General features: G+C 58.5%; 1 protein-coding gene across 1 annotated transcript in view; it reads left to right on the top strand.

The window, feature by feature from the left end:
- Window positions 1–14,003: 14,003 nt before the first annotated feature.
- Window positions 14,004–25,639, top strand: part of LOC137299444 (uncharacterized) — a 228,512-nt gene continuing 216,876 nt past the window's right edge. The window contains exons 1-3 of the mRNA XM_067968180.1: window positions 14,004–14,067; window positions 14,581–14,677; window positions 17,984–18,105. Coding sequence (XP_067824281.1) covers window positions 14,004–14,067; window positions 14,581–14,677; window positions 17,984–18,105 — 283 coding nt within the window. The remainder of the gene's footprint in view (window positions 14,068–14,580; window positions 14,678–17,983; window positions 18,106–25,639) is intronic.

Here is a 25,639-nt window from a genome sequence, read left to right on the forward strand (position 1 = left end):
TGCCCTCTAACTCTCTCCTTTCCCTTCTCCTCTCCTGCCCTCTAACTCTCTCCTTTCCCTCTCCTCTCCTGCCCTCTAACCCTCTCCTCTCCCCTCTCCTCTCCGGCCCTCTCCCCTCTCCTCTCCCTTCTCCTCTCCTGCCCTCTCCCCTCTCCTCACCCTCTCCTCTCCTGCCCTCTAACCCTCTCCTCTCCCCTCTCCTCTCCTGCCCTCTACCCTCTCCTCTCCCTTCTCCTCTCCTGCCCTCTAACCCTCTCTCCTCTCCTGCCCTCTCCCCTCTCCTCTCCCTTCTCCTCTCCTGCCCTCTAACCCTCTCCTCTCCCCTCTCCTCTCCTGCCCTCTAACCCTCTCCTCTCCCCTCTCCTCTCCTGCCCTCTAACCCTCTCCTCTCCCCTCTCCTCTCCTGCCCTCTCCCCTCTCCTCTCCCCTCTCCTCTCCTGCCCTCTCCCCTCTCCTCTCCCCTCTCCTCTCCTGCCCTCTAACCCTCTCCTCTTCCCCTCTCCTCTCCTGCCCTCTAACCCTCTCCTCTCCCCTCTCCTCTCCTGCCCTCTAACCCTCTCCTCTCCCTCTCCTCTCCTGCCCTCTCCCCTCTCCTCTCCCTTCTCCTCTCCTGCCCTCTAACCCTCTCCTCTCCCCTCTCCTCTCCTGCCCTCTAACCCTCTCCTCTCCCCTCTCCTCTCCTGCCCTCTAACCCTCTCCTCTCCCCTCTCCTCTCCTGCCCTCTAACCCTCTCCTCTCCCCTCTCCTCTCCTGCCCTAACCCTCTCCTCTCCCTTCTCCTCTCCTGCCCTCTAACCCTCTCCTCTCCCCTCTCCTCTCCTGCCCTCTAACCCTCTCCTCTCCCTTCTCCTCTCCTGCCCTCTACCCTCTCCTCTCCCTCTCCTCTCCTGCCCTCTAACCCTCTCCTTTCCCTTCTCCTCTCCTGCCCTCTCCCCTCTCCTCTCCCTTCTCCTCTCTCCCTCTCCTGCCCTCTCCCCTCTCCTCTCCCCTCTCCTCTCCTGCCCTCTACCCTCTCCTCTCCCTCTCCTCTCCTGCCCTCTAACCCTCTCCTCTCCCTCTCCCTCTCCTCTCCTCTCCTCTCCTGCCCTCTACCCTCTCCTTTCCCTCTCCTCTCCTGCCCTCTAACCCTCTCCTCTCCCTCCCCTCTCCTCTCCTGCCCTCTCCCCTCTCCTCTCCCTTCTCCTCTCCTGCCCTCTAACCCTCTCCTCTCCCCTCTCCTCTCCTGCCCTCTAACCCTCTCCTCTCCCCTCTCCTCTCCTGCCCTCTAACCCTCTCCTTTCCCTTCTCCTCTCCTGCCCTCTAACCCTCTCCTCTCCCCTCTCCTCTCCTGCCCTCTCCCCTCTCCTCTCCCCTCTCCTCTCCTGCCCTCTAACCCTCTCCTCTCCTGCCCTCTAACCCTCTCCTCTCTCCCTCTCCTCTCCTGCCCTCTAACCTCTCTCCTTTCCCCTCTCCTCTCCTGCCCTCTAACCCTCTCCTCTCTCCCCTCTCCTCTCCTGCCCTCTCCCCTCTCCTCTCCCTTCTCCTCTCCTGCCCTCTAACCCTCTCCTCTCCCCTCTCCTCTCCTGCCCTCTAACCCTCTCCTCTCCCTCTCCTCTCCTGCCCTCTCCCCTCTCCTCTCCCTTCTCCTCTCCTGCCCTCTAACCCTCTCCTCTCCCCTCTCCTCTCCTGCCCTCTCCCCTCTCCTCTCCCCTCTCCTCTCCTGCCCTCTAACCCTCTCCTCTCCCCTCTCCTCTCCTGCCCTCTCCCCTCTCCTTTCCCTCTCCTCTCCTGCCCTCTAACCCTCTCCTCTCCCCTCTCCTCTCCTGCCCTCTCCCCTCTCCTCTCCCTTCTCCTCTCCTGCCCTCGAACCCTCTCCTCTCCCCTCTCCTCTCCTGCCCTCTCCCCTCTCCTTTCCCTCTCCTCTCCTGCCCTCTAACCCTCTCCTCTCCCCTCTCCTCTCCTGCCCTCTAACCCTCTCCTCTCCCCTCTCCTCTCCTGCCCTCTAACTCTCTCCTTTCCCTCTCCTCTCCTGCCCTCTAACCCTCTCCTCTCCCCTCTCCTCTCCTGCCCTCTAACCCTCTCCTCTCCCCTCTCCTCTCCTGCCCTCTAACTCTCTCCTTTCCCTCTCCTCTCCTGCCCTCTAACCCTCTCCTCTCCCCTCTCCTCTCCTGCCCTCTCCCCTCTCCTCTCCCTTCTCCTCTCCTGCCCTCTCCCCTCTCCTCTCCCCTCTCCTCTCCTGCCCTCTAACCCTCTCCTCTCCCCTCTCCTCTCCTGCCCTCTAACCCTCTCCTCTCCCTTCTCCTCTCCTGCCCTCTAACCCTCTCCTCTCCTGCCCTCTCCCCTCTCCTCTCCCTTCTCCTCTCCTGCCCTCTAACCCTCTCCTCTCCCCTCTCCTCTCCTGCCCTCTAACCCTCTCCTCTCCCCTCTCCTCTCCTGCCCTCTAACCCTCTCCTCTCCCCTCTCCTCTCCTGCCCTCTCCCCTCTCCTCTCCCCTCTCCTCTCCTGCCCTCTCCCCTCTCCTCTCCCCTCTCCTCTCCTGCCCTCTAACCCTCTCCTCTCCCCTCTCCTCTCCTGCCCTCTAACCCTCTCCTCTCCCTTCTCCTCTCCTGCCCTCTAACCTCTCTCCTTTCCCTTCTCCTCTCCTGCCCTCTAACCCTCTCCTCTCCCTTCTCCTCTCCTGCCCTCTAACCCTCTCCTCTCCCTTCTCCTCTCTGCCCTCTCCCCTCTCCTCTCCCTTCTCCTCTCCTGCCCTCTAACCCTCTCCTCTCCCCTCTCCTCTCCTGCCCTCTCCCCTCTCCTCTTCCCTCTCCTCTTCCTGCCCTCTAACCCTCTCCTCTCCCTTCTCCTCTCCCCTCTCCTGCCCTCTCCCCTCTCCTCTCCCCTCTCCTCTCCTGCCCTCTCCCCTCTCCTTTCCCTCTCCTCTTCCTGCCCTCTAACCCTCTCCTCTCCCCTCTCCTCTCCTGCCCTCTCCCCTCTCCTTTCCCTCTCCTCTCTGCCCTCTAACCCTCTCCTCTCCCTTCTCCTCTCCTGCCCTCTAACCCTCTCCTCTCCCCTCCCCTCTCCTCTCCTGCCCTCTCCCCTCTCCTCTCCCTTCTCCTCTCCTGCCCTCTAACCCTCTCCTCTCCCCTCTCCTCTCCTGCCCTCTAACCCTCTCCTCTCCCCTCTCCTCTCCTGCCCTCTAACTCTCTCCTTTCCCTTCTCCTCTCCTGCCCTCTAACCCTCTCCTCTCCCCTCTCCTCTCCTGCCCTCTCCCCTCTCCTCACCCCTCTCCTCTCCTGCCCTCTAACCCTCTCCTCTCCTGCCCTCTCCCCTCTCCTCTCCCTTCTCCTCTCCTGCCCTCTCCCCTCTCCTCTCCCCTCTCCTCTCCTGCCCTCTAACCCTCTCCTCTCCCCTCTCCTCTCCTGCCCTCTCCCCTCTCCTCTCCCTTCTCCTCTCCTGCCCTCTAACCCTCTCCTTCTCCCCTCTCCTCTCCTGCCCTCTAACCCTCTCCTCTCCCCTCTCCTCTCCTGCCCTCTAACCCTCTCCTCTCCCCTCTCCTCTCCTGCCCTCTAACCCTCTCCTCTCCCTTCTCCTCTCCTGCCCTCTCCCCTCTCCTTTCCCTCTCCTCTTCCTGCCCTCTAACCCTCTCCTCTCCCCTTCTCCTCTCCTGCCCTCCAACCCTCTCCTCTCCCCTCCCCTCTCCTCTCCTGCCCTCTCCCCTCTCCTCTCCCTTCTCCTCTCCTGCCCTCTAACCCTCTCCTCTCCCCTCTCCTCTCCTGCCCTCTAACCCTCTCCTCTCCCCTCTCCTCTCCTGCCCTCTAACTCTCTCCTTTCCCTTCTCCTCTCCTGCCCTCTAACCCTCTCCTCTCCCCTCTCCTCTCCTGCCCTCTCCCCTCTCCTCACCCCTCTCCTCTCCTGCCCTCTAACCCTCTCCTCTCCTGCCCTCTCCCCTCTCCTCTCCCTTCTCCTCTCCTGCCCTCTCCCCTCTCCTCTCCCCTCTCCTCTCCTGCCCTCTAACCCTCTCCTCTCCCCTCTCCTCTCCTGCCCTCTCCCCTCTCCTCTCCCTTCTCCTCTCCTGCCCTCTAACCCTCTCCTCTCCCCTCTCCTCTCCTGCCCTCTCCCCTCCCTTTCCCTCTCCTCTCCTGCCCTCTAACCCTCTCCTCTCCCCTCTCCTCTCCTGCCCTCTCCCCTCTCCTCTCCCTTCTCCTCTCCTGCCCTCTAACCCTCTCCTCTCCCCTCTCCTCTCCTGCCCTCTCCCCTCTCCTTTCCCTCTCCTCTCCTGCCCTCTAACCCTCTCCTCTCCCCTCTCCTCTCCTGCCCTCTAACCCTCTCCTCTCCCCTCTCCTCTCCTGCCCTCTAACTCTCTCCTTTCCCTTCTCCTCTCCTGCCCTCTAACTCTCTCCTTTCCCTCTCCTCTCCTGCCCTCCAACCCTCTCCTCTCCCCTCCCCTCTCCTCTCCTGCCCTCTCCCCTCTCCTCTCCCTTCTCCTCTCCTGCCCTCTAACCCTCTCCTCTCCCCTCTCCTCTCCCGCCCTCTAACCCTCTCCTCTCCCCTCTCCTCTCCTGCCCTCTAACTCTCTCCTTTCCCTTCTCCTCTCCTGCCCTCTAACCCTCTCCTCTCCCCTCTCCTCTCCTGCCCTCTCCCCTCTCCTCTCCCCTCTCCTCTCCTGCCCTCTAACCCTCTCCTCTCCTGCCCTCTAACCCTCTCCTCTCTCCTCTCCTCTCCTGCCCTCTAACTCTCTCCTTTCCCTTCTCCTCTCCTGCCCTCGAACCCTCTCCTCTCCCCACTCCTCTCCTGCCCTCTCCCCTCTCCTCTCCCTTCTCCTCTCCTGCCCTCTCCCCTCTCCTCTCCCCTCTCCTCTCCTGCCCTCTAACCCTCTCCTCTCCCCTCTCCTCTCCTGCCCTCTCCCCTCTCCTCTCCCTTCTCCTCTCCTGCCCTCTAACCCTCTCCTCTCCCCTCTCCTCTCCTGCCCTCTCCCCTCTCCTCTCCCCTCTCCTCTCCTGCCCTCTAACCCTCTCCTCTCCCCTCTCCTCTCCTGCCCTCTCCCCTCTCCTTTCCCTCTCCTCTCCTGCCCTCTAACCCTCTCCTCTCCCCTCTCCTCTCCTGCCCTCTCCCCTCTCCTCTCCCTTCTCCTCTCCTGCCCTCGAACCCACTCCTCTCCCCTCTCCTCTCCTGCCCTCTCCCCTCTCCTTTCCCTCTCCTCTCCTGCCCTCTAACCCTCTCCTCTCCCCTCTCCTCTCCTGCCCTCTAACCCTCTCCTCTCCCCTCTCCTCTCCTGCCCTCTAACTCTCTCCTTTCCCTTCTCCTCTCCTGCCCTCTAACTCTCTCCTTTCCCTCTCCTCTCCTGCCCTCTAACCCTCTCCTCTCCCCTCTCCTCTCCGGCCCTCTCCCCTCTCCTCTCCCTTCTCCTCTCCTGCCCTCTCCCCTCTCCTCACCCCTCTCCTCTCCTGCCCTCTAACCCTCTCCTCTCCCCTCTCCTCTCCTGCCCTCTAACCCTCTCCTCTCCCTTCTCCTCTCCTGCCCTCTAACCCTCTCCTCTCCTGCCCTCTCCCCTCTCCTCTCCCTTCTCCTCTCCTGCCCTCTAACCCTCTCCTCTCCCCTCTCCTCTCCTGCCCTCTAACCCTCTCCTCTCCCCTCTCCTCTCCTGCCCTCTAACCCTCTCCTCTCCCCGCTCCTCTCCTGCCCTCTCCCCTCTCCTCTCCCCTCTCCTCTCCTGCCCTCTCCCCTCTCCTCTCCCCTCTCCTCTCCTGCCCTCTAACCCTCTCCTTTCCCCTCTCCTCTCCTGCCCTCTAACCCTCTCCTTTCCCTTCTCCTCTCCTGCCCTCTAACCCTCTCCTCTCCCTTCTCCTCTCCTGCCCTCTAACCCTCTCCTCTCCCCTCTCCTCTCCTGCCCTCTAACCCTCTCCTCTCCCCTCTCCTCTCCTGCCCTCTAACCCTCTCCTCTCCCCTCTCCTCTCCTGCCCTCTAACCCTCTCCTCTCCCCTCTCCTCTCCTGCCCTCTAACCCTCTCCTCTCCCCGCTCCTCTCCTGCCCTCTCCCCTCTCCTCTCCCCTTTCTCCTCTCCTGCCCTCTTCCCCTCTCCTCTCTCTCCCTCTCGCTCTCCTGCCCTCTAACCCTCTCCTTTCCCTCTCCTCTCCTGCCCTCTCCCCTCTCCTCTCCCTTCTCCTCTCCTGCCCTCTAACCCTCTCCTCTCCCTCTCCTCTCCTGCCCTCTAACCCTCACCTCTCCCCTCTCCTCTCCTGCCCTCTAACCCTCTCCTTCTCCTCTCCTGCCCTCTAACCCTCTCCTCTCCCCTCTCCTCTCCTGCCCTCTAACCCTCTCCTCTCCCCTCTCCTCTCCTGCCCTATCCCCTTTCCTCTCCCTTCTCCTCTCCTGCCCTCTAACTCTCTCCTTTCCCTTCTCCTCTCCTGCCCTCTAACCCTCTCCTCTCCCTTCTCCTCTTGTGCCCTCTCCCCTCTCCTCTCCCTTCTCCTCTCCTGCCCTCTAACCCTCTCCTTTCCCTTCTCCTCTTCTGCCCTCTCCCCTCTCCTCTCCCTTCTCCTCTCCCCTCTCCTGCCCTCTCCCCTCTCCTCTCCCCTCTCCTCTCCTGCCCTCTCCCCTCTCCTTTCCCTCTCCTCTTCTGCCCTCTAACCCTCTCCTCTCCCTTCTCCTCTCCTGCCCTCTCCCCTCTCCTTTCCCTCTCCTCTCCTGTCCTCCAACCCTCTCCTCTCCCCTCCCCTCTCCTCTCCTGCCCTCTCCCCTCTCCTCTCCCTTCTCCTCTCCTGCCCTCTAACCCTCTCCTCTCCCCTCTCCTCTCCCGCCCTCTAACCCTCTCCTCTCCCCTCTCCTCTCCTGCCCTCTAACTCTCTCCTTTCCCTTCTCCTCTCCTGCCCTCTAACCCTCTCCTCTCCCCTCTCCTCTCCTGCCCTCTCCCCTCTCCTCTCCCCTCACCTCTCCTGCCCTCTAACCCTCTCCTCTCCTGCCCTCTAACCCTCTCCTCTCTCCTCTCCTCTCCTGCCCTCTAACTCTCTCCTTTCCCTTCTCCTCTCCTGCCCTCGAACCCTCTCCTCTCCCCTCTCCTCTCCTGCCCTCTCCCCTCTCCTCTCCCTTCTTTCTCCTGCCCTCCTTCCCTCTCCTCTCCCTTCTCCTCTCCTGCCCTCTCTTCCCTCTACCTCTCTCCCTCCTCCTCTCCTGCCTCTAACCCTCTCCTCTCCCTCTCCCTCTCCTGCCCTCTCCCCTCTCCTCTCCTTCTCCTCTCCTGCCCTCTAACCCTCTCCTCTCCCTCTCCTCTCCTGCCCTCTCCCCTCTCCTCTTCCTCTCCTCTCCCTGCCCTCTAACCCTCTCCTCTCCCCTCTCCTCTCCTGCCCTCTCCCTCTCTCCTCTCCCCTCTCCTCTCCTGCCCTCTAACCCTCTCCTCTCCCCTCTCCTCTCCTGCCCTCTCCCTCTCCTCTCCCTCTCCTCTCCTGCCCTCTAACCTCTCTCCTTCCCTCTCCTCTCCTGCCCTCTACCCTCTCCTCCTTCCCTCTCCTCTCCTGCCCTCTACCCTCTCCTCTCCCTCTCCTCTCCTGCCCTCTACCCTCTCCTCTCCCTCTCCTCTCCTGCCCTCTAACTCTCTCCTTCCCTCTCTCTCCTGCCCTCTACCCTCTCCTCTCCTCTCCTCTCCTGCCCTCTACCCTCATCCTCTCCCCTCTCCTCTCCTGCCCTCTCCTCTCCTCTCCCTCTCCTCTCCTGCCCTCTCACCCTCTCCTCTCTGCCCTCCCTCTCCTCTCCTCACTGCCCTCTCTCATCCTCCCCTCTCTCCTCTTCCTGCCCTCAACCCTCTCTCTCCCTTCCCCTCTCCTCTCCTGCCCTCTAACCCTCTCCTCTCCCCTCTCCTCTCCTCCTCAACCCTCTCCTCTCCTCCTCTCCTCTCCTCCCTCTAACCCGCTCCTCTCCTGCCCTCTCCCTCTCCTCCTCCCTCTCATCTTCCTGCCCTCTACCCTCTCCTCTCCCCTCTCCTCCCTGCCCTCTAACCCTCTCCTCTCCCCTCTCCTCTGCCCTCTAACCCTCTCCTCTCCCTCTCCTCTCCTGCCCTCTAACTCTCTCCTCTCCCCTCTCCTCTCCTGCCCTCTCCCTCTCCTCTCCCTCTCCTCTCCTGCCCTCTAACCCTCTCCTCTCCCCTCTCCTCCTGCCCTCTACCCTCTCCTCTTCCCTCTCCTCTCCTGCCCTCTAACTCTCTCCTCTCCCTTCTCCTCTCCTGCCCTCTAACCCTCTCCTCTCCCTTCTCCTCTCCTGCCCTCTAACCCTCTCCTCTCCCTCTCCTCTTCTGCCCTCTCCCCTCTCCTCTTCCCTCTCCTCTCCTGCCTCTAACCCTCTCCTCTCCCTCTCTCTCCTGCCCTCTCCCCTCTCCTTTCCCTCTCCTCTTCTGCCCTCTAACCCTCTCCTCCTCTCCTCTCCCTCTCCTGCCCTCTCCCCTCTCCTCTCCCCTCTCCTCTCTGCCCTCTACCCTCTCCTTTCCCTCTCCTCTCTGCACTCTCACTCTCCTCTCCCTCTCCTCTCCTGCCCTCTCCCCTCTCCTCTCCCTCTCCTCTCCCTCTAACCCTCTCCTCTCCCTCTCCTCTCCTGCCTCTACCCTCTCCTCTCCCCTCCCTCTCCTCTCCTGCCCTCTACCCCTCTCCTCTCCCTCTCCTCTCCTGCCCTCTAACCCTCTCCTCTCTCCCTCTCCTCTCCTGCCCTCTAACTCTCTCCTCTCCCTCTCCTCTCCTGCCCCCTAACTCCCCTCTCCTCTCCCTCCAGCCTCAACCTCTCCTCCCCCTCTCCTCTCCTCCTCTCCCCTCTCCTCACCCCTCTCCCTCTCCTGCCCTCTAACCCTCTCCTCTCCTGCCCTCTCCCCTCTCCTCTCCCTTCTCCTCTCCTGCCCTCTCCCCTCTCCTCTCCCCTCTCCTCTCCTGCCCTCTAACCCTCTCCTCTCCCCTCTCCTCTCCTGCCCTCTCCCCTCTCCTCTCCCTTCTCCTCTCCTGCCCTCTAACCCTCTCTTCTCCCCTCTCCTCTCCTGCCCTCTAACCCTCTCCTCTCCCCTCTCCTCTCCTGCCCTCTAACCCTCTCCTCTCCCCTCTCCTCTCCTGCCCTCTAACCCTCTCCTCTCCCCTTCTCCTCTCCTGCCCTCTCCCCTCTCCTTCCCTCTCCTCTTCTGCCCTCTAACCCTCTCCTCTCCCTTCTCCTCTCCTGCCCTCCAACCCTCTCCTCTCACCCTCCCCTCTCCTCTCCTGCCCTCTCCCCTCTCCTCTCCCTTCTCCTCTCCTGCCCTCTAACCCTCTCCTCTCCCCTCTCCTCTCCTGCCCTCTAACCCTCTCCTCTCCCCTCTCCTCTCCTGCCCTCTAACTCTCTCCTTTCCCTTCTCCCTCTCCTGCCCTCTAACCCTCTCCTCTCCCCTCTCCTCTCCTGCCCTCTCCCCTCTCCTCACCCCTCTCCTCTCCTGCCCTCTAACCCTCTCCTCTCCTGCCCTCTCCCCTCTCCTCTCCCTTCTCCTCTCCTGCCCTCTCCCCTCTCCTCTCCCCTCTCTCCTCTCCCTGCCCTCTAACCCTCTCCTCTCCCCTCTCCTCTCCTGCCCTCTCCCCTCTCCTCTCCCTTCTCCTCTCCTGCCCTCTAACCCTCTCCTCTCCCCTCTCCTCTCCTGCCCTCTCCCCTCCCTTTCCCTCTCCTCTCCTGCCCTCTAACCCTCTCCTCTCCCCTCTCCTCTCCTGCCCTCTCCCCTCTCCTCTCCCCTTCTCCTCTCCTGCCCTCTAACCCTCTCCTCTCCCCTCTCCTCTCCTGCCCCTCTCCCCTCTCCTTTCCCTCTCCTCTCCTGCCCTCTAACCCTCTCCTCTCCCCTCTCCTCTCCTGCCCTCTAACCCTCTCCTCTCCCCTCTCCTCTCCTGCCCTCTAACTCTCTCCTTTCCCTTCTCCTCTCCTGCCCTCTAACTCTCTCCTTTCCCTCTCCTCTCCTGCCCTCTAACCCTCTCCTCTCCCCTCTCCTCTCCGGCCCTCTCCCCTCTCCTCTCCCTTCTCCTCTCCTGCCCTCTCCCCTCTCCTCTCCCCTCTCCTCTCCTGCCCTCTAACCCTCTCCTCTCCCCTCTCCTCTCCTGCCCTCTAACCCTCTCCTCTCCCTTCTCCTCTCCTGCCCTCTAACCCTCTCCTCTCCTGCCCTCTCCCCTCTCCTCTCCCTTCTCCTCTCCTGCCCTCTAACCCTCTCCTCTCCCCTCTCCTCTCCTGCCCTCTCCCCTCTCCTCTCCCTTCTCCTCTCCTGCCCTCTAACCCTCTCCTCTCCCCTCTCCTCTCCCCTCTCCTCTCCTGCCCTCTAACCCTCTCCTCTCCCTTCTCCTCTCCTGCCCTCTAACCCTCTCCTCTCCTGCCCTCTCCCCTCTCCTCTCCCCTTCTCCTCTCCTGCCCTCTAACCCTCTCCTCTCCTGCCCTCTCCCCTCTCCTCTCCCTTCTCCTCTCCTGCCCTCTAACCCTCTCCTCTCCCCTCTCCTCTCCTGCCCTCTAACCCTCTCCTCTCCCTCTCCTCTCCTGCCTCTAACCCTCTCCTCTCCCCTCTCCTCTCCTGCCCTCTCCCCTCTCCTCTCCCCTCTCCTCTCCTGCCCTCTCCCCTCTCCTCTCCCCTCTCCTCTCCTGCCCTCTAACCCTCTCCTCTCCCCTCTCCTCTCCTGCCCTCTAACCCTCTCCTCTCCCCTCTCCTCTCCTGCCCTCTAACCCTCTCCTCTCCCCTCTCCTCTCCTGCCCTCTAACTCTCTCCTTTCCCTTCTCCTCTCCTGCCCTCTAACCCTCTCCTCTCCCCTCTCCTCTCCTGCCCTCTAACCCTCTCCTCTCCCCCTCTCCTTCCCTCCTGCCCTCTCCCTCTCCTCTCCCCTCTCCTCTCCTGCCCTCTAACCCTCCCCCTCTCCCTCTCCTCTCCTGCCCTCTAACCCTCTCCTCTCCCCTCTCCTCTCCTGCCCTCTAACCCTCTCCTCTCCCCTCTCCTCTCCTGCCCTCTCCCCTTTCCTCTCCCTTCTCCTCTCCTGCCCTCTAACCCTCTCCTCTCCCCTCTACTCTCCTGCCCTCTAACCCTCTCCTCTCCCCTCTCCTCTCCTGCCCTCTCCCCTCTCCTCTCCCTTCTCCTCTCCTGCCCTCTAACCCTCTCCTCTCCCTTCTCCTCTCCTGCCCTCGAACCCTCTCCTCTCCTTCTCCTCTCCTGCCCTCTAACCCTCTCCTCCTCCCCATCCTGCCCTCCTCTCCTGCCCTCTCCCCTCTCCTCTCCCTTCTCCTCTCCTGCCCTCTCCCCTCTCCTCTCCCTTCTCCTCTCCTGCCCTCTAACCCTCTCCTCTCCCTTCTCCTCTCCTGCCCTCTAACCCTCTCCTGTCCCTTCTCCTCTCCTGCCCTCTAACCCTCTCCTCTCCCCTCTCCTGCCCTCTAACCCTCTCCTCTCCCCTCTCCTCTCCTGCCCTCTAACTCTCTCCTTTCCCTTCTCCTCTCCTGCCCTCTAACCCTCTCCTCTCCCCTCTCCTCTCCTGCCCTCTAACCCTCTCCTCTCCCCTCTCCTCTCCTGCCCTCTCCCCTCTCCTCTCCCCTCTCCTCTCCTGCCCTCTAACCCTCCCCTCTCCCCTCTCCTCTCCTGCCCTCTAACCCTCTCCTCTCCCCTCTCCTCTCCTGCCCTCTAACCCTCTCCTCTCCCCTCTCCTCTCCTGCCCTCTCCCCTTTCCTCTCCCTTCTCCTCTCCTGCCCTCTAACCCTCTCCTCTCCCCTCTACTCTCCTGCCCTCTAACCCTCTCCTCTCCCCTCTCCTCTCCTGCCCTCTCCCCTCTCCTCTCCCTTCTCCTCTCCTGCCCTCTAACCCTCTCCTCTCCCTTCTCCTCTCCTGCCCTCTAACCCTCTCCTCTCCCTTCTCCTCTCCTGCCCTCTAACCCTCTCCTCTCCCCTCTCCTGCCCTCTCCTCTCCTGCCCTCTCCCCTCTCCTCTCCCTTCTCCTCTCCTGCCCTCTAACCCTCTCCTCTCCCTTCTCCTCTCCTGCCCTCTAACCCTCTCCTCTCCCTTCTCCTCTCCTGCCCTCTAACCCTCTCCTCTCCCCTCTCCTGCCCTCTCCTCTCCTGCCCTCTCCCCTCTCCTCTCCCTTCTCCTCTCCTGCCCTCTAACCCTCTCCTCTCCCTTCTCCTCTCCTGCCCTCTAACCCTCTCCTCTCCCTTCTCCTCTCCTGCCCTCTAACCCTCTCCTCTCCCCTCTCCTGCCCTCTAACCCTCTCCTCTCCCCTCTCCTCTCCTGCCCTCTCCCCTCTCCTCTCCCTTCTCCTCTCCTGCCCTCTAACCCTCTCCTCTCCCTTCTCCTCTCCTGCCCTCTAACCCTCTCCTCTCCCTTCTCCTCTCCTGCCCTCTAACCCTCTCCTCTCCCCTCTCCTCTCCTGCCCTCTAACCCTCTCCTCTCCCTTCCCCTCTCCTGCCCTCTAACCCCTCTCCTCTCCCCTCTCCTCTCCTGCCCTCTAACCCTCTCCTCTCCCCTCTCCTCTCCTGCCCTCTCCCCTCTCCTCTCCCCTCTCCTCTCCTGCCCTCTCCCCTCTCCTCTCCCTTCTCCTCTCCTGCCCTCTAACCCTCTCCTCTCCCTTCTCCTCTCCTGCCCTCTAACCCTCTCCTCTCCCTTCTCCTCTCCTGCCCTCTAACCCTCTCCTCTCCCCTCCCCTCTCCTGCCCTCTAACCCTCTCCTCTCCCCTCTCCTCTCCTGCCCTCTCCCCTCTCCTCTCCCTTCTCCTCTCCTGCCCTCTAACCCTCTCCTCTCCCTTCTCCTCTCCTGCCCTCTAACCCTCTCCTCTCCCCTCTCCTCTCCTGACCTCTAACCCTCTCCTCTCCCCTCTCCTCTCCTGCCCTCTAACCCTCTCCTCTCCCCTCTCCTCTCCTGACCTCTAACCCTCCTTGACCTGGAAGTGCTCTTGGTCTTGATTCCCTATGTGCTGCTCCACAGGAGATCGACTAGTCATATTAAATAAATGTGGCTGCAGGGATCGAGAGTTTGTTAGGGGACAGAAAGCACAAAGTAGGAGTAAATGGATCTTATATCGGACTGGAGGGATGGGGATAGTGGCGTGCCCCAGGAATCTGTGCTGACACCTTTTCTTATCCATTTACTTGAATGATTTGGACACAGACACTCGTGGAATGATCCAAATTAAGGGCCATGTAAACTGAGGAAGAATGCAAGAGATTACAGGAGGACACCAAGTGTTTAGTGGAGTGGGCAAATAGGTGGCAGATGCAGTTCAAGGCAAAGAAATTTGAAGTGTAGTTATTGAGAAAAAGAACGTTTTTTTGAATTCATTCATGGGATGTGGGCGTCACTGGTGAGGCCGGCATTTATTGCCCATTCCTAATTGCCCTTGAGAAGGTGGTGGTGAGCCGCCTTCTTGAACCGCTGCAGTCCGTGTGGTGAAGGTTCTCCCACAGTGCTGTTAGGAAGGGAGTTCCAGGATTTTGACCCAGTGACAATGAAGGAACGGCGATATATTTCCAAGTCGGGATGGTGTGTGACTTGGAGGGGAACGTGCAGGTGGTGTTGTTCCCATGTGCCTGCTGCTCTTGTCCTTCTGGGTGGTTGAGGTCGCGGGTTTGGGAGGTGCTGTTGAAGAAGCCTTGGCGAGTTGCTGCAGTGCATCCTGTGGATGGTGCACACTGCAGCCACAGTGCGCCGGTGGTGAAGGGAGTGAATGTTTAGGGTGGTGGATGGGGTGCCAATCAAGCGGGCTGCTTTGTCCTGGATGGTGTTGAGCTTCTTGAGTGTTGTTGGAGCTCCACTCATCCAGGCGAGTGGAGTGAGAGGAAGTGTACAGTAAATAGTTAAATTCTTCCTCGAGTGGAGGAACTGAGAGGTCTGAGGATACAGGTACTGAGATATTTAAGTGAGAGTGCAGATAGAAAAGGTCATAAAAAGGTAGAAAGGATTTGGATTTATAATTGGAGACATAGGAAATCAAACCAAGGAGGTGCTGTTGAATTTGTCGAAGACATTGATCAGGCCTTAGGTGGAGTATCACGTGCAGGTTTGGGGAACTCCGTTGAAACTATGGAAAGAATACAGTAAAGGTTTGCTCGAATGACAGGAACTAGAGGTTATAGTTTTGAAGAACGCCTCCAAATATTTATGTTTTCTCACGAAAGTACAGAAGGTTAAGACAGGCTCTGATAGAAACTCATCCAGTGATACGACAAGACCCCTTCACCCATCACACGTGCTCTTGCCGACCCACACTGGCTCCCTGTCAACCGCAGGATTAGATTTTAATTCCTCATCCTTGTCTAGAAATTTCTCCATGGCTCACTCTACCCTATCCCTGCAATCTTCTCAAGTCTTATATTCCCTCCCACACCTTTGGGCCATCGAACTCTGGCCTCCCATTGCCCTGTGATTCATCTCCTTGGCCCCACTCTCTGGAACTCCCCACCCAACCTCTCCATCTCTCTCCTCATTCAAAAGCAAACTCAAAACCTATCTTTTCAACCAAGTTTTCAGATACGCGGCCCCCCCACTCCCACACTCCATGGAAGGATGTCCTACCCTCTGTTTATTGCCATTGTGAAGCCCACTCTGGAACATTATTTACAATGTTGTAGCTGTTGTTGATGACGATGTTGTTAACCGATGATCACCTGAGATCTTCCCATTTCTACAGGAGCCCAGCTGCAGACTCCTTCCCCGTTCTTCCCACTGTCTCCAGGGGTTCTTCAGAAGGTCCATCTACAGGCTGTGAAGTGTAACAGAGCCTCCACGTGAGTACCCATCTCATGCTAAGGTGATTACTCTATCACCAAGGTCGTGAATACATTCAGGAAGAGCCCGCTCACTGACGAGACCAATTCTCCCCTTCAACCTTTCTCTTAAGGACACAAGAATGTGGGAGTTAGTTGTTGTGGCCCAGAATGTGCAGGGTGGTGGGGGAACAATCCTGGTAATTACACGGTGATTGTTCCCGTCGGTGCTGACGCCACTGGCATTTGAGGGGTCAGTGGGAGGGTATCTGGTCAGCCTGGTCCCAGTGGGCACCCAATGCCACTACGGGCACCTCTCAGACACCCGCTGACCCACACAGGCCAGAACATCTGGCTACTGCTGCCACTCAGGAAGTGTGTCCAATTCATAGAATCATAGAATCATAGAAGTTTACAACATGGAAACAGGCCCTTCGGCCCAACATGTCCATGTCGCCCAGTTTATACCACTAAGTTAGTCCCAATTGCCTGCACTTGGCCCATATCCCTCTATACCCATCTTACCCATGTAACTGTCCAAATGCTTTTTAAAAGACAAAATTGTACCCGCCTCTACTACTGCCTCTGGCAGCTCGTTCCAGACACTCACCACCCTTTGAGTGAAAAAATTGACCCTCTGGACCCTTTTGTATCTCTCCCCTCTCACTTTAAATCTATGCCCCCTTGTTATCGACTCCCCTACCTTTGGGAAAAGATTTTGACTATCGACCTTATCTATGCCCCTCATTATTTTATAGACTTCTATAAGATCACCCCTTAACCTCCTACTCTCCAGGGAAAAAAGTCTCTGTCTATCCAACCTTTCCCTATAAGTCAAACCATCAAGTCCCGGTAGCATCCTAGTAAATCTTTTCTGCACTCTTTCCAGTTTAATAATATCCTTTCTATAATAGGGTGACCAGAACTGTACACAGTATTCCAAGTGTGGACTTACTAATGTCTTGTACAACTTCAACAAGACATCCCAACTCCTGTATTCAATGTTCTGACCAATGAAACCAAGCATGCTGAATGCCTTCTTCACCACCCTATCCACCTGTGACTCCACTTTCAAGGAGCTATGAATCTGTACTCCTAGATCTCTTTGTTCTATAACTCTCCCCAACACCATACCATTAACGGAGTAGGTCCTGGCCCGATTCGATCTACCAAAATGCATCACCTCACATTTATCTAAATTAAACTCCATCTGCCATTCGTCGGCCCACTGGCCCAATTTATCAAGATCCCGTTGCAATCCTAGATAACCTTCTTCACTGTCCACAATGCCACCAATCTTGGTGTCATCTGCAAACTTACTAACCATGCCTCCTAAATTCTCATCCAAATCATTAATATAAATAACAAATAACAGCGGACCCAGCACCGATCCCTGAGGCACACCGCTGGACACAGGCCTCCAGTTTGAAAAACAACCCTCTACAACCACCCTCTGTCTTCTGTCGTCAAGCCAATTTTGTAACCAATTGGCTACCTCACCTTGGATCCCGTGAGATTTAACCTTATGTAACAACCTGCCATGCGGTACCTTGTCAAAGGCTTTGCTGAAGTCCATGTAGACCACGTCTACTGCACAGCCCTCATCTATCTTCTTGGTTACCCCTTCAAAAAACTCAATCAAATTCGTGAGACATGATTTTCCACTCACAAAACCATGCTGACTGTTCCTAATCAGTCCCTGCCTCTCCAAATGCCTGTAGATCCTGTCTCTCAGAATACCCTCCAACAACTTACCCACTACAGATGTCAGGCTCACTGGTCTGTAGTTCCCAGGCTTTTCCCTGCCGCCCTTCTTAAACAAAGGCACAACATTTGCTACCCTCCAATCTTCAGGCACCTCACCTGCAGCTGTCGATGATTCAAATATCTGCTAGGGGACCCGCGATTTCCTCCCTAACCTCCCATAACGTCCTGGGATACATTTCATCAGGTCCCGGAGATTTATCTACCTTGATGCGCGTTAAGACTTCCAGCACCTCCCTCTCTGTAATATGTACACTCCTCAAGACATCACTATTTATTTCCCCAAGTTCCCTAACATCCATGCCTTTCTCAACCGTAAATACCGATGCGAAATATTCATTCAGGATCTCACCCATCTCTTGTGGTTCCGCACAGAGATGAGCTTGTTGATCCTTAAGAGGCCCCACTCTCTCCCTAGTTATTCTTTTGCCCTTTATGTATTTGCAGAAGCTCTTTGGATTCTCCTTTGCCTTATCTGCCAAAGCAATCTCATGTCCCCTTTTTGCCCTCCTGATTTCTCTCTTAACTCTACTCCGGCAATCTCTATACTCTTCAAGGGATCCACTTGATCCCAGCTGCCTATGCATGTCATATGCCTCCTTCTTCTTTTTGACTAGTGCCTCAATCTCCCGAGTCATCCAAGGTTCCCTACTTCTACCAGCCTTGCCCTTCACTTTATAAGGAATGTGCTTGCCCTGAACCCTGGTTAACACACTTTTGAAAGCCTCCCACTTACCAGACGTCCCTTTGCCTGCCAACAGACTCTCCCAATCAACTTCTGAAAGTTCCTGTCTAATACCATCAAAATTGGCCTTTCCCCAATTTAGAATTTTAACTTTTGGGCCAGACCTATCATTCTCCATAGCTATCTTAAAACTAATGGAATTATGATCACTGGTCCCAAAGTGATCCCTCACTAACACTTCTGTCACCTGCCCTTCCTTATTTCCTGCTCCTTCTCCTCATCTTGCTCCTTCTCCACCTCCTGCTCCTTCTCCACCTCCTGCTCCTTCTCATCCTCCTGCTCCTACTTCTCCTCCAGCTCCTACTCCTGCTCCATCTTCTTCTCCTGCTCATTCTCCACTCCTGCTGCTTCTCCTCCTACTGCTCCTTCTCCTCCTCCTGCTCTTTCACCTCCTCCTGCTCCTTCAGCCAATCTGTTTTCGTGATGTTGGTTGAGGGATGAATATTGGCCAGGACAACAGGGAGAACTCCCCTGCTGTGCTTTGAAAATGCCTTGGGATCTTTTCCATCCACCTGAGAGGGCACATGGGGCCTCGGTTTAATGTCTCATCCAAAAGACGGCACCTCTGACAGTGCAGCACCCCCTCAGTACTGCCCTGGAGTGCCAGCCTGCATTATGGGCTCAAGTCTCTGGAATGACCTTCTGACTCAGAGGCGAGAGAGCTACCCACTGAGCCAAGGCTATAATAATATGAAATGGTATTTTGCCCTGTACAAGAAACCCGCAGTGCTGTGGGCTTGTTATTGGGATCCTGGAGGACTGGCTCGGTTCTGTGGAGGGAAGATGGCTGCAGTTGTTCTGTTTGTCTCTGTCCCCAGGTCGAGATTGGAGCAGGATGATTACGATGATGTGGAGCCAGTACAGCTGCTCAGCAAGAACACAGGGGCACTCGGAATCCCCCCCACAATCTCACCCTTCAAACCAGGCAGCTGGACAGGAGGTATCGCAAATCGAAAAGCATAGTTACAGTTCGACTCTTAGTCAATGTCACCATGAGTAAATTACAATAAGAGGGCAGTCAGACAAGGCATTTCAGCCCCAATGTACACAGGGAACAGTCAGACTATCGTTCGTTGTTTTGGGTAACCGATCTTCAGGAAGTCATTTACTCATTGGAGGGTGAGTAACGCTCCAGGTTATGAGGGAACATCCACATCCTTGGGGGGTAATGTTCCGTGTTCACCTTCACCGTCCGTGTTCACCTTCACCGCCCGTGTTCACCTTCACCGCCCGTGTTCACCTTCACCGTGTGTTCACCTTCACCGTCCGTGTTCACCTTCACCGCCCGTGTTCACCTTCACCGTCCGTGTTCACCTTCACCGCCCGTGTTCACCTTCACCGCCCGTGTTCACCTTCACCGTCTGTTCACATTCACCGTCCGTGTTCACCTTCACCGTCTGTTCACCTTCACCGTCCGTGTTCACCTTCACCGTCCGTGTTCACCTTCACCGTCCGTGTTCACCTTCACCGTCTGTTCACCTTCACCGCCCGTGTTCACCTTCACCGTCCGTGTTCACCTTCACCGTCCGTGTTCACCTTCACCGTCTGTTCACCTTCACCGTCCGTGTTCACCTTCACCGTCCGTGTTCACCTTCACTGTGTGTTCACCTTCACCGTCCGTGTTCACCTTCACCGTCTGTTCACCTTCACCGTCCGTGTTCACCTTCACCGTGTGTTCACATTCGCCGTCCGTGTTCACCTTCACCGTCTGTTCACCTTCACCGTCCGTGTTCACCTTCACCGTCTGTTCACCTTCACCGCCCGTGTTCACCTTCACCGCCCGTGTTCACCTTCACCGTCCGTGTTCACCTTCACCGTCTGTTCACCTTCACCGCCCATGTTCACCTTCACCGTCCGTGTTCACCTTCACCGTCCGTGTTCACCTTCACCGCCCGTTCACCTTCACCGCCCGTGTTCACCTTCACCGTGTGTTCACCTTCACCGTGTGTTCACCTTCACCGTGTGTTCACCTTCACCGCCCGTGTTCACCTTCACCGTGTGTTCACCTTCACCGCCCGTGTTCACCTTCACCGTGTGTTCACCTTCACCGTCCGTGTTCACCTTCACCGTGTGTTCACCTTCACCGCCCATGTTCACCTTCACCGTCCGTGTTCACCTTCACCGTCCGTGTTCACCTTCACCGCGTGTTCACCTTCACCGTCTGTTCACCTTCACGGCCCGCGTTCACCTTCACCGTCCACGTTCACCTTCACCGTCCGCGTTCACCTTCACCGTCCGCATTCACCTTCACCGTCTGTGTTCACCTTCACCGTCCGCGTTCACCTTCACCGTCCGCGTTCACCTTCACCGTCCACGTTCACCTTCACCGCCCGTGTTCACCTTCACCGTCCGCGTTCACCTTCACCGTCCGCGTTCACCTTCACCGTCCGTGTTCACCTTCACCGCCCGTGTTCACCTTCACCACCCGTTCACCTTCACCGTCCGTGTTCACCTTCACCGTCCGTGTTCACCTTCACCACCCGTTCACCTTCACCGCCCGTGTTCACCTTCACCGTCCGTGTTCACCTTCACCACCCGTTCACCTTCACCGTCCGTGTTCACCTTCACCGTCCGTGTTCACATTCACCGTCGGTGTTCACCTTCACCGTGTGTTCACCTTCACCGCCCGTGTTCACCTTCACCGTGTGTTCACCTTCACCCTCTGTTCACCTTCACCGTGTGTTCACCTTCACCGTGTGTTCACCTTCACCGCCCGTGTTCACCTTCACCGTGTGTTCACCTTCACCGTCCGTTCACCTTCACCGTCCCTGTTCACCTTCACCGTGTGTTCACCTTCACCGTGTGTTCACCTTCACCGCCCGTGTTCACCTTCACCGTCCGTGTTCACCTTCACCGTGTGTTCACCTTCACCGCCCGTGTTCACCTTCACCGTGTGTTCACCTTCATCGTCCGTTCACCTTCACCGTCCGTGTTCACCTTCACCGTCCGTGTTCACCTTCACCGTCCGTTCACCTTCACCGTCCGTGTTCACCTTCACCGTCCGTGTTCACCTTCACCGTCCGTTCACCTTCACCGTCCGTGTTCACCTTCACCGTCCGTGTTCACCTTCACCACCCATTCACCTTCACCGTCCGTGTTCACCTTCACCGCCCGTGTTCACCTTCACCGTCCGTGTTCACCTTCACCGCCCGCGTTCACCTTCACCGCCCGTTCACCTTCACCGTCCGTGTTCACCTTCACCGTCCGTGTTCACCTTCACCACCCGTTCACCTTCACCGCCCGTGTTCACCTTCACCGTTCGTGTTCACCTTCACCACCCGTTCACCTTCACCACCCGTTCACCTTCACCGTCCGTGTTCACCTTCACCGTCCGTGTTCACCTTCACCACCCGTTCACCTTCACCGCCCGCGTTCACCTTCACCGCCCGTTCACCTTCACCGCCCGTTCACCTTCACCGTCCGCGTTCACCTTCACCGTCCGTGTTCACCTTCACCACCCGTTCACCTTCACCGCCCGTTCACCTTCACCGCCCGTTCACCTTCACCGTCCGCGTTCACCTTCACCGCCCGTGTTCACCTTCACCGCCCGTGTTCACCTTCACCGTCCGCGTTCACCTTCTCCGTCCGCGTTCACCTTCACCGCCCGTGTTCACCTTCACCGTCCGTGTTCACCTTCACCACCCGTTCACCTTCACCGTCCGTGTTCACCTTCACCGTCCGTGTTCACCTACACCACCCGTTCACCTTCACCGCCCGTGTTCACCTTCACCGTCCGTGTTCACCTTCACCACCCGTTCACCTTCACCGTCCGTGTTCACCTTCACCGTCCGTGTTCACATTCACCATCGGTGTTCACCTTCACCGCCCGTGTTCACCTTCACCGTGTGTTCACCTTCACCGTCCGTTCACCTTCACCGTGTGTTCACCTTCACCGTCCGTTCACCTTCACCGTGTGTTCACCTTCACCGTCCGTTCACCTTCACCGTGTGTTCACCTTCACCGTCCGTTCACCTTCACCGCCCGTGTTCACCTTCACCGTCCGTGTTCACCTTCACCACCCGTTCACCTTCACCGCCCGTGTTCACCTTCACCGTCCGTGTTCACCTTCACCACCCGTTCACCTTCACCGCCCGCGTTCACCTTCACCGCCCGTGTTCACCTTCACCGCCCGTTCACCTTCACCGCCCGTTCACCTTCACCGTCCGTGTTCACCTTCACCGTCCGTGTTCACCTTCACCGTCCGTGTTCACCTTCACCACCCGTTCACCTTCACCGTCCGTGTTCACCTTCACCGTCCGTGTTCACCTTCACAGTCCGTGTTCACCTTCACCGTCCGTGTTCACCTTCACCGCCCGTTCACCTTCACCGTCCGTTCACCTTCACCGTCCGTGTTCACCTTCACCGCCCGTTCACCTTCACCGTCCGTGTTCACCTTCACCGTCCGTGTTCACCTTCACCGCCCGTTCACCTTCACCGTCCGCGTTCACCTTCACCGCCCGTTCACCTTCACCGCCCGTTCACCTTCACCGTCCGCGTTCACCTTCACCGCCCGTGTTCACCTTCACCGCCCGTTCACCTTCACCGTCCGTTCACCTTCACCGTCCGTGTTCACCTTCACCGTGTGTTCACCTTCACCGTCCGTGTTCACCTTCACCGCCCGTTCACCTTCACCGTCCGTTCACCTTCACCGTCCGTGTTCACCTTCACCGTGTGTTCACCTTCACCGCCCGTGTTCACCTTCACCGCCCGTTCACCTTCACCGTCCGTTCACCTTCACCGTCCGTGTTCACCTTCACCGTCCGTGTTCACCTTCACCGCCCGTTCACCTTCACCGCCCGTTCACCTTCACCGTCCGTGTTCTCCTTCACCGTCCGTGTTCACCTTCACCGCCCGTTCACCTTCACCGTCCGCGTTCACCTTCACCGTCCGTGTTCACCTTCACCGCCCGTTCACCTTCACCGTCCGCGTTCACCTTCACCGCCCGTGTTCACCTTCACCGCCCGTTCACCTTCACCGTCCGTTCACCTTCACCGCCCGCGTTCACCTTCACCGCCCGTGTTCACCTTCACCGTGTGTTCACCTTCACCGCGTGTTCACCTTCACCGTCCGTGTTCACCTTCACCGTGTGTTCACCTTCACCGTCCGTTCACCTTCACCGTCCGTGTTCACCTTCACCGTGTGTTCACCTTCACCGTCCGTTCACCTTCACCGCCCGTTCACCTTCACGGTGTGTTCACCTTCACCGTCCGCGTTCACCTGCACCGTCCGTTCACCTCCACCGTCCGTTCACCTTCACCGTCCGTGTTCACCTTCAACGTGTGTTCACCTTCACCGTCCGTGTTCACCTTCACCGCCCGTTCACCTTCACCGTCCGCGTTCACCTTCACCGTCCGTGTTCACCTTCACCGCCCGTTCACCTTCACCGTCCGCGTTCACCTTCACCGCCCGTGTTCACCTTCACCGTCCGTGTTCACCTTCACCGCCCGTGTTCACCTTCACCGCCCGCGTTCACCTTCACTGCCCGTGTTCACCTTCACCGCCCGTTCACCTTCACCGCCCGTGTTCACCTTCACCGTTCGTGTTCACCTTCACCACCCGTTCACCTTCACCGCCCGTTCACCTTCACCGTCCGTGTTCACATTCACCACCCGTTCACCTTCACCGCCCGCGTTCACCTTCACCGCCCGTTCACCTTCACCGCCCGTTCACCTTCACCGTCCGCGTTCACCTTCACCGTCCGTGTTCACCTTCACCACCCGTTCACCTTCACCGCCCGTTCACCTTCACCGCCCGTTCACCTTCACCGTCCGCGTTCACCTTCACCACCCGTTCACCTTCACCGTCCGTGTTCACCTTCACCGTCCGTGTTCACATTCACCGTCGGTGTTCACCTTCACCGCCCGTGTTCACCTTCACCGTGTGTTCACCTTCACCGTCCGTTCACCTTCACCGTGTGTTCACCTTCACCGTCCGTTCACCTTCACCGTGTGTTCACCTTCACCGTCCGTTCACCTTCACCGCCCGTGTTCACCTTCACCGTCCGTGTTCACCTTCACCACCCGTTCACCTTCACCGCCCGTGTTCACCTTCACCGTCCGTGTTCACCTTCACCACCCGTTCACCTTCACCGCCCGCGTTCACCTTCACCGCCCGTGTTCACCTTCACCGCCCGTTCACCTTCACCGCCCGTTCACCTTCACCGTCCGTGTTCACCTTCACCGTCCGTGTTCACCTTCACCACCCGTTCACCTTCACCGCCCGTGTTCACCTTCACCGTCCGTGTTCACCTTCACCGTCCGTGTTCACCTTCACAGTCCGTGTTCACCTTCACCACCCGTTCACCTTCACCGTCCGTGTTCACCTTCACCGTCCGTGTTCACCTTCACCGTCCGTGTTCACCTTCACCGCCCGTTCACCTTCACCGTCCGTGTTCACCTTCACCGCCCGTTCACCTTCACCGTCCGTGTTCACCTTCACCGTCCGTGTTCACCTTCACCGCCCGTTCACCTTCACCGTCCGCGTTCACCTTCACCGCCCGTTCACCTTCACCGCCCGTTCACCTTCACCGTCCGCGTTCACCTTCACCGCCCGTGTTCACCTTCACCGCCCGTTCACCTTCACCGTCCGTTCACCTTCACCGTCCGTGTTCACCTTCACCGTGTGTTCACCTTCACCGTCCGTGTTCACCTTCACCGCCCGTTCACCTTCACCGTCCGTTCACCTTCACCGTCCGTGTTCACCTTCACCGTGTGTTCACCTTCACCGCCCGTGTTCACCTTCACCGCCCGTTCACCTTCACCGTCCGTTCACCTTCACCGTCCGTGTTCACCTTCACCGTCCGTGTTCACCTTCACCGTCCGCGTTCACCTTCACCGCCCGTTCACCTTCACCGCCCGTTCACCTTCACCGTCCGCGTTCACCTTCACCGCCCGTGTTCACCTTCACCGCCCGTTCACCTTCACCGTCCGTTCACCTTCACCGTCCGTGTTCACCTTCACCGTGTGTTCACCTTCACCGTCCGTGTTCACCTTCACCGCCCGTTCACCTTCACCGTCCGTTCACCTTCACCGTCCGTGTTCACCTTCACCGTGTGTTCACCTTCACCGCCCGTGTTCACCTTCACCACCCGTTCACCTTCACCGTCCGTTCACCTTCACCGTCCGTGTTCACCTTCACCGTCCGTGTTCACCTTCACCGCCCGTTCACCTTCACCGCCCGTTCACCTTCACCGTCCGTGTTCTCCTTCACCGTCCGTGTTCACCTTCACCGCCCGTTCACCTTCACCGTCCGCGTTCACCTTCACCGTCCGTGTTCACCTTCACCGCCCGTTCACCTTCACCGTCCGCGTTCACCTGCACCGCCCGTGTTCACCTTCACCGCCCGTTCACCTTCACCGTCCGTTCACCTTCACCGCCCGCGTTCACCTTCACCGCCCGTGTTCACCTTCACCGTGTGTTCACCTTCACCGCGTGTTCACCTTCACCGTCCGTGTTCACCTTCACCGTGTGTTCACCTTCACCGTCCGTTCACCTTCACCGTCCGTGTTCACCTTCACCGTGTGTTCACCTTCACCGTCCGTTCACCTTCACCGCCCGTTCACCTTCACGGTGTGTTCACCTTCACCGTCCGCGTTCACCTGCACCGTCCGTTCACCTCCACCGTCCGTTCACCTTCACCGTCCGTGTTCACCTTCAACGTGTGTTCACCTTCACCGTCCGTGTTCACCTTCACCGCCCGTTCACCTTCACCGTCCGCGTTCACCTTCACCGTCCGTGTTCACCTTCACCGCCCGTTCACCTTCACCGTCCGCGTTCACCTTCACCGCCCGTGTTCACCTTCACCGTCCGTGTTCACCTTCACCGCCCGTGTTCACCTTCACCGCCCGCGTTCACCTTCACTGCCCGTGTTCACCTTCACCGCCCGTTCACCTTCACCGTCCGTGTTCACCTTCACCGTCCGTGTTCACCTTCACCACCCGTTCACCTTCACCGCCCGTGTTCACCTTCACCGTTCGTGTTCACCTTCACCACCCGTTCACCTTCACCGCCCGTTCACCTTCACCGTTCGTGTTCACATTCACCACCCGTTCACCTTCACCGCCCGCGTTCACCTTCACCGCCCGTTCACCTTCACCGCCCGTTCACCTTCACCGTCCGCGTTCACCTTCACCGTCCGTGTTCACCTTCACCGCCCGTTCACCTTCACCGCCCGTTCACCTTCATCGTCCGCGTTCACCTTCACCGCCCGTGTTCACCTTCACCGCCCGTGTTCACCTTCACCGTCCGCGTTCACCTTCTCCGTCCGCGTTCACCTTCACCGCCCGTGTTCACCTTCACCGTCCGTGTTCACCTTCACCACCCGTTCACCTTCACCTTCCGTGTTCACCTTCACCGTCCGTGTTCACCTTCACCACCCGTTCACCTTCACCGCCCGTGTTCACCTTCACCGTCCGTGTTCACCTTCACCACCCGTTCACCTTCACCGTCCGTGTTCACCTTCACCGTCCGTGTTCA

This window comes from Heptranchias perlo, chromosome 29 (genome assembly GCF_035084215.1).
Source record: "Heptranchias perlo isolate sHepPer1 chromosome 29, sHepPer1.hap1, whole genome shotgun sequence".
NCBI lineage: Eukaryota > Metazoa > Chordata > Chondrichthyes > Hexanchiformes > Hexanchidae > Heptranchias > Heptranchias perlo.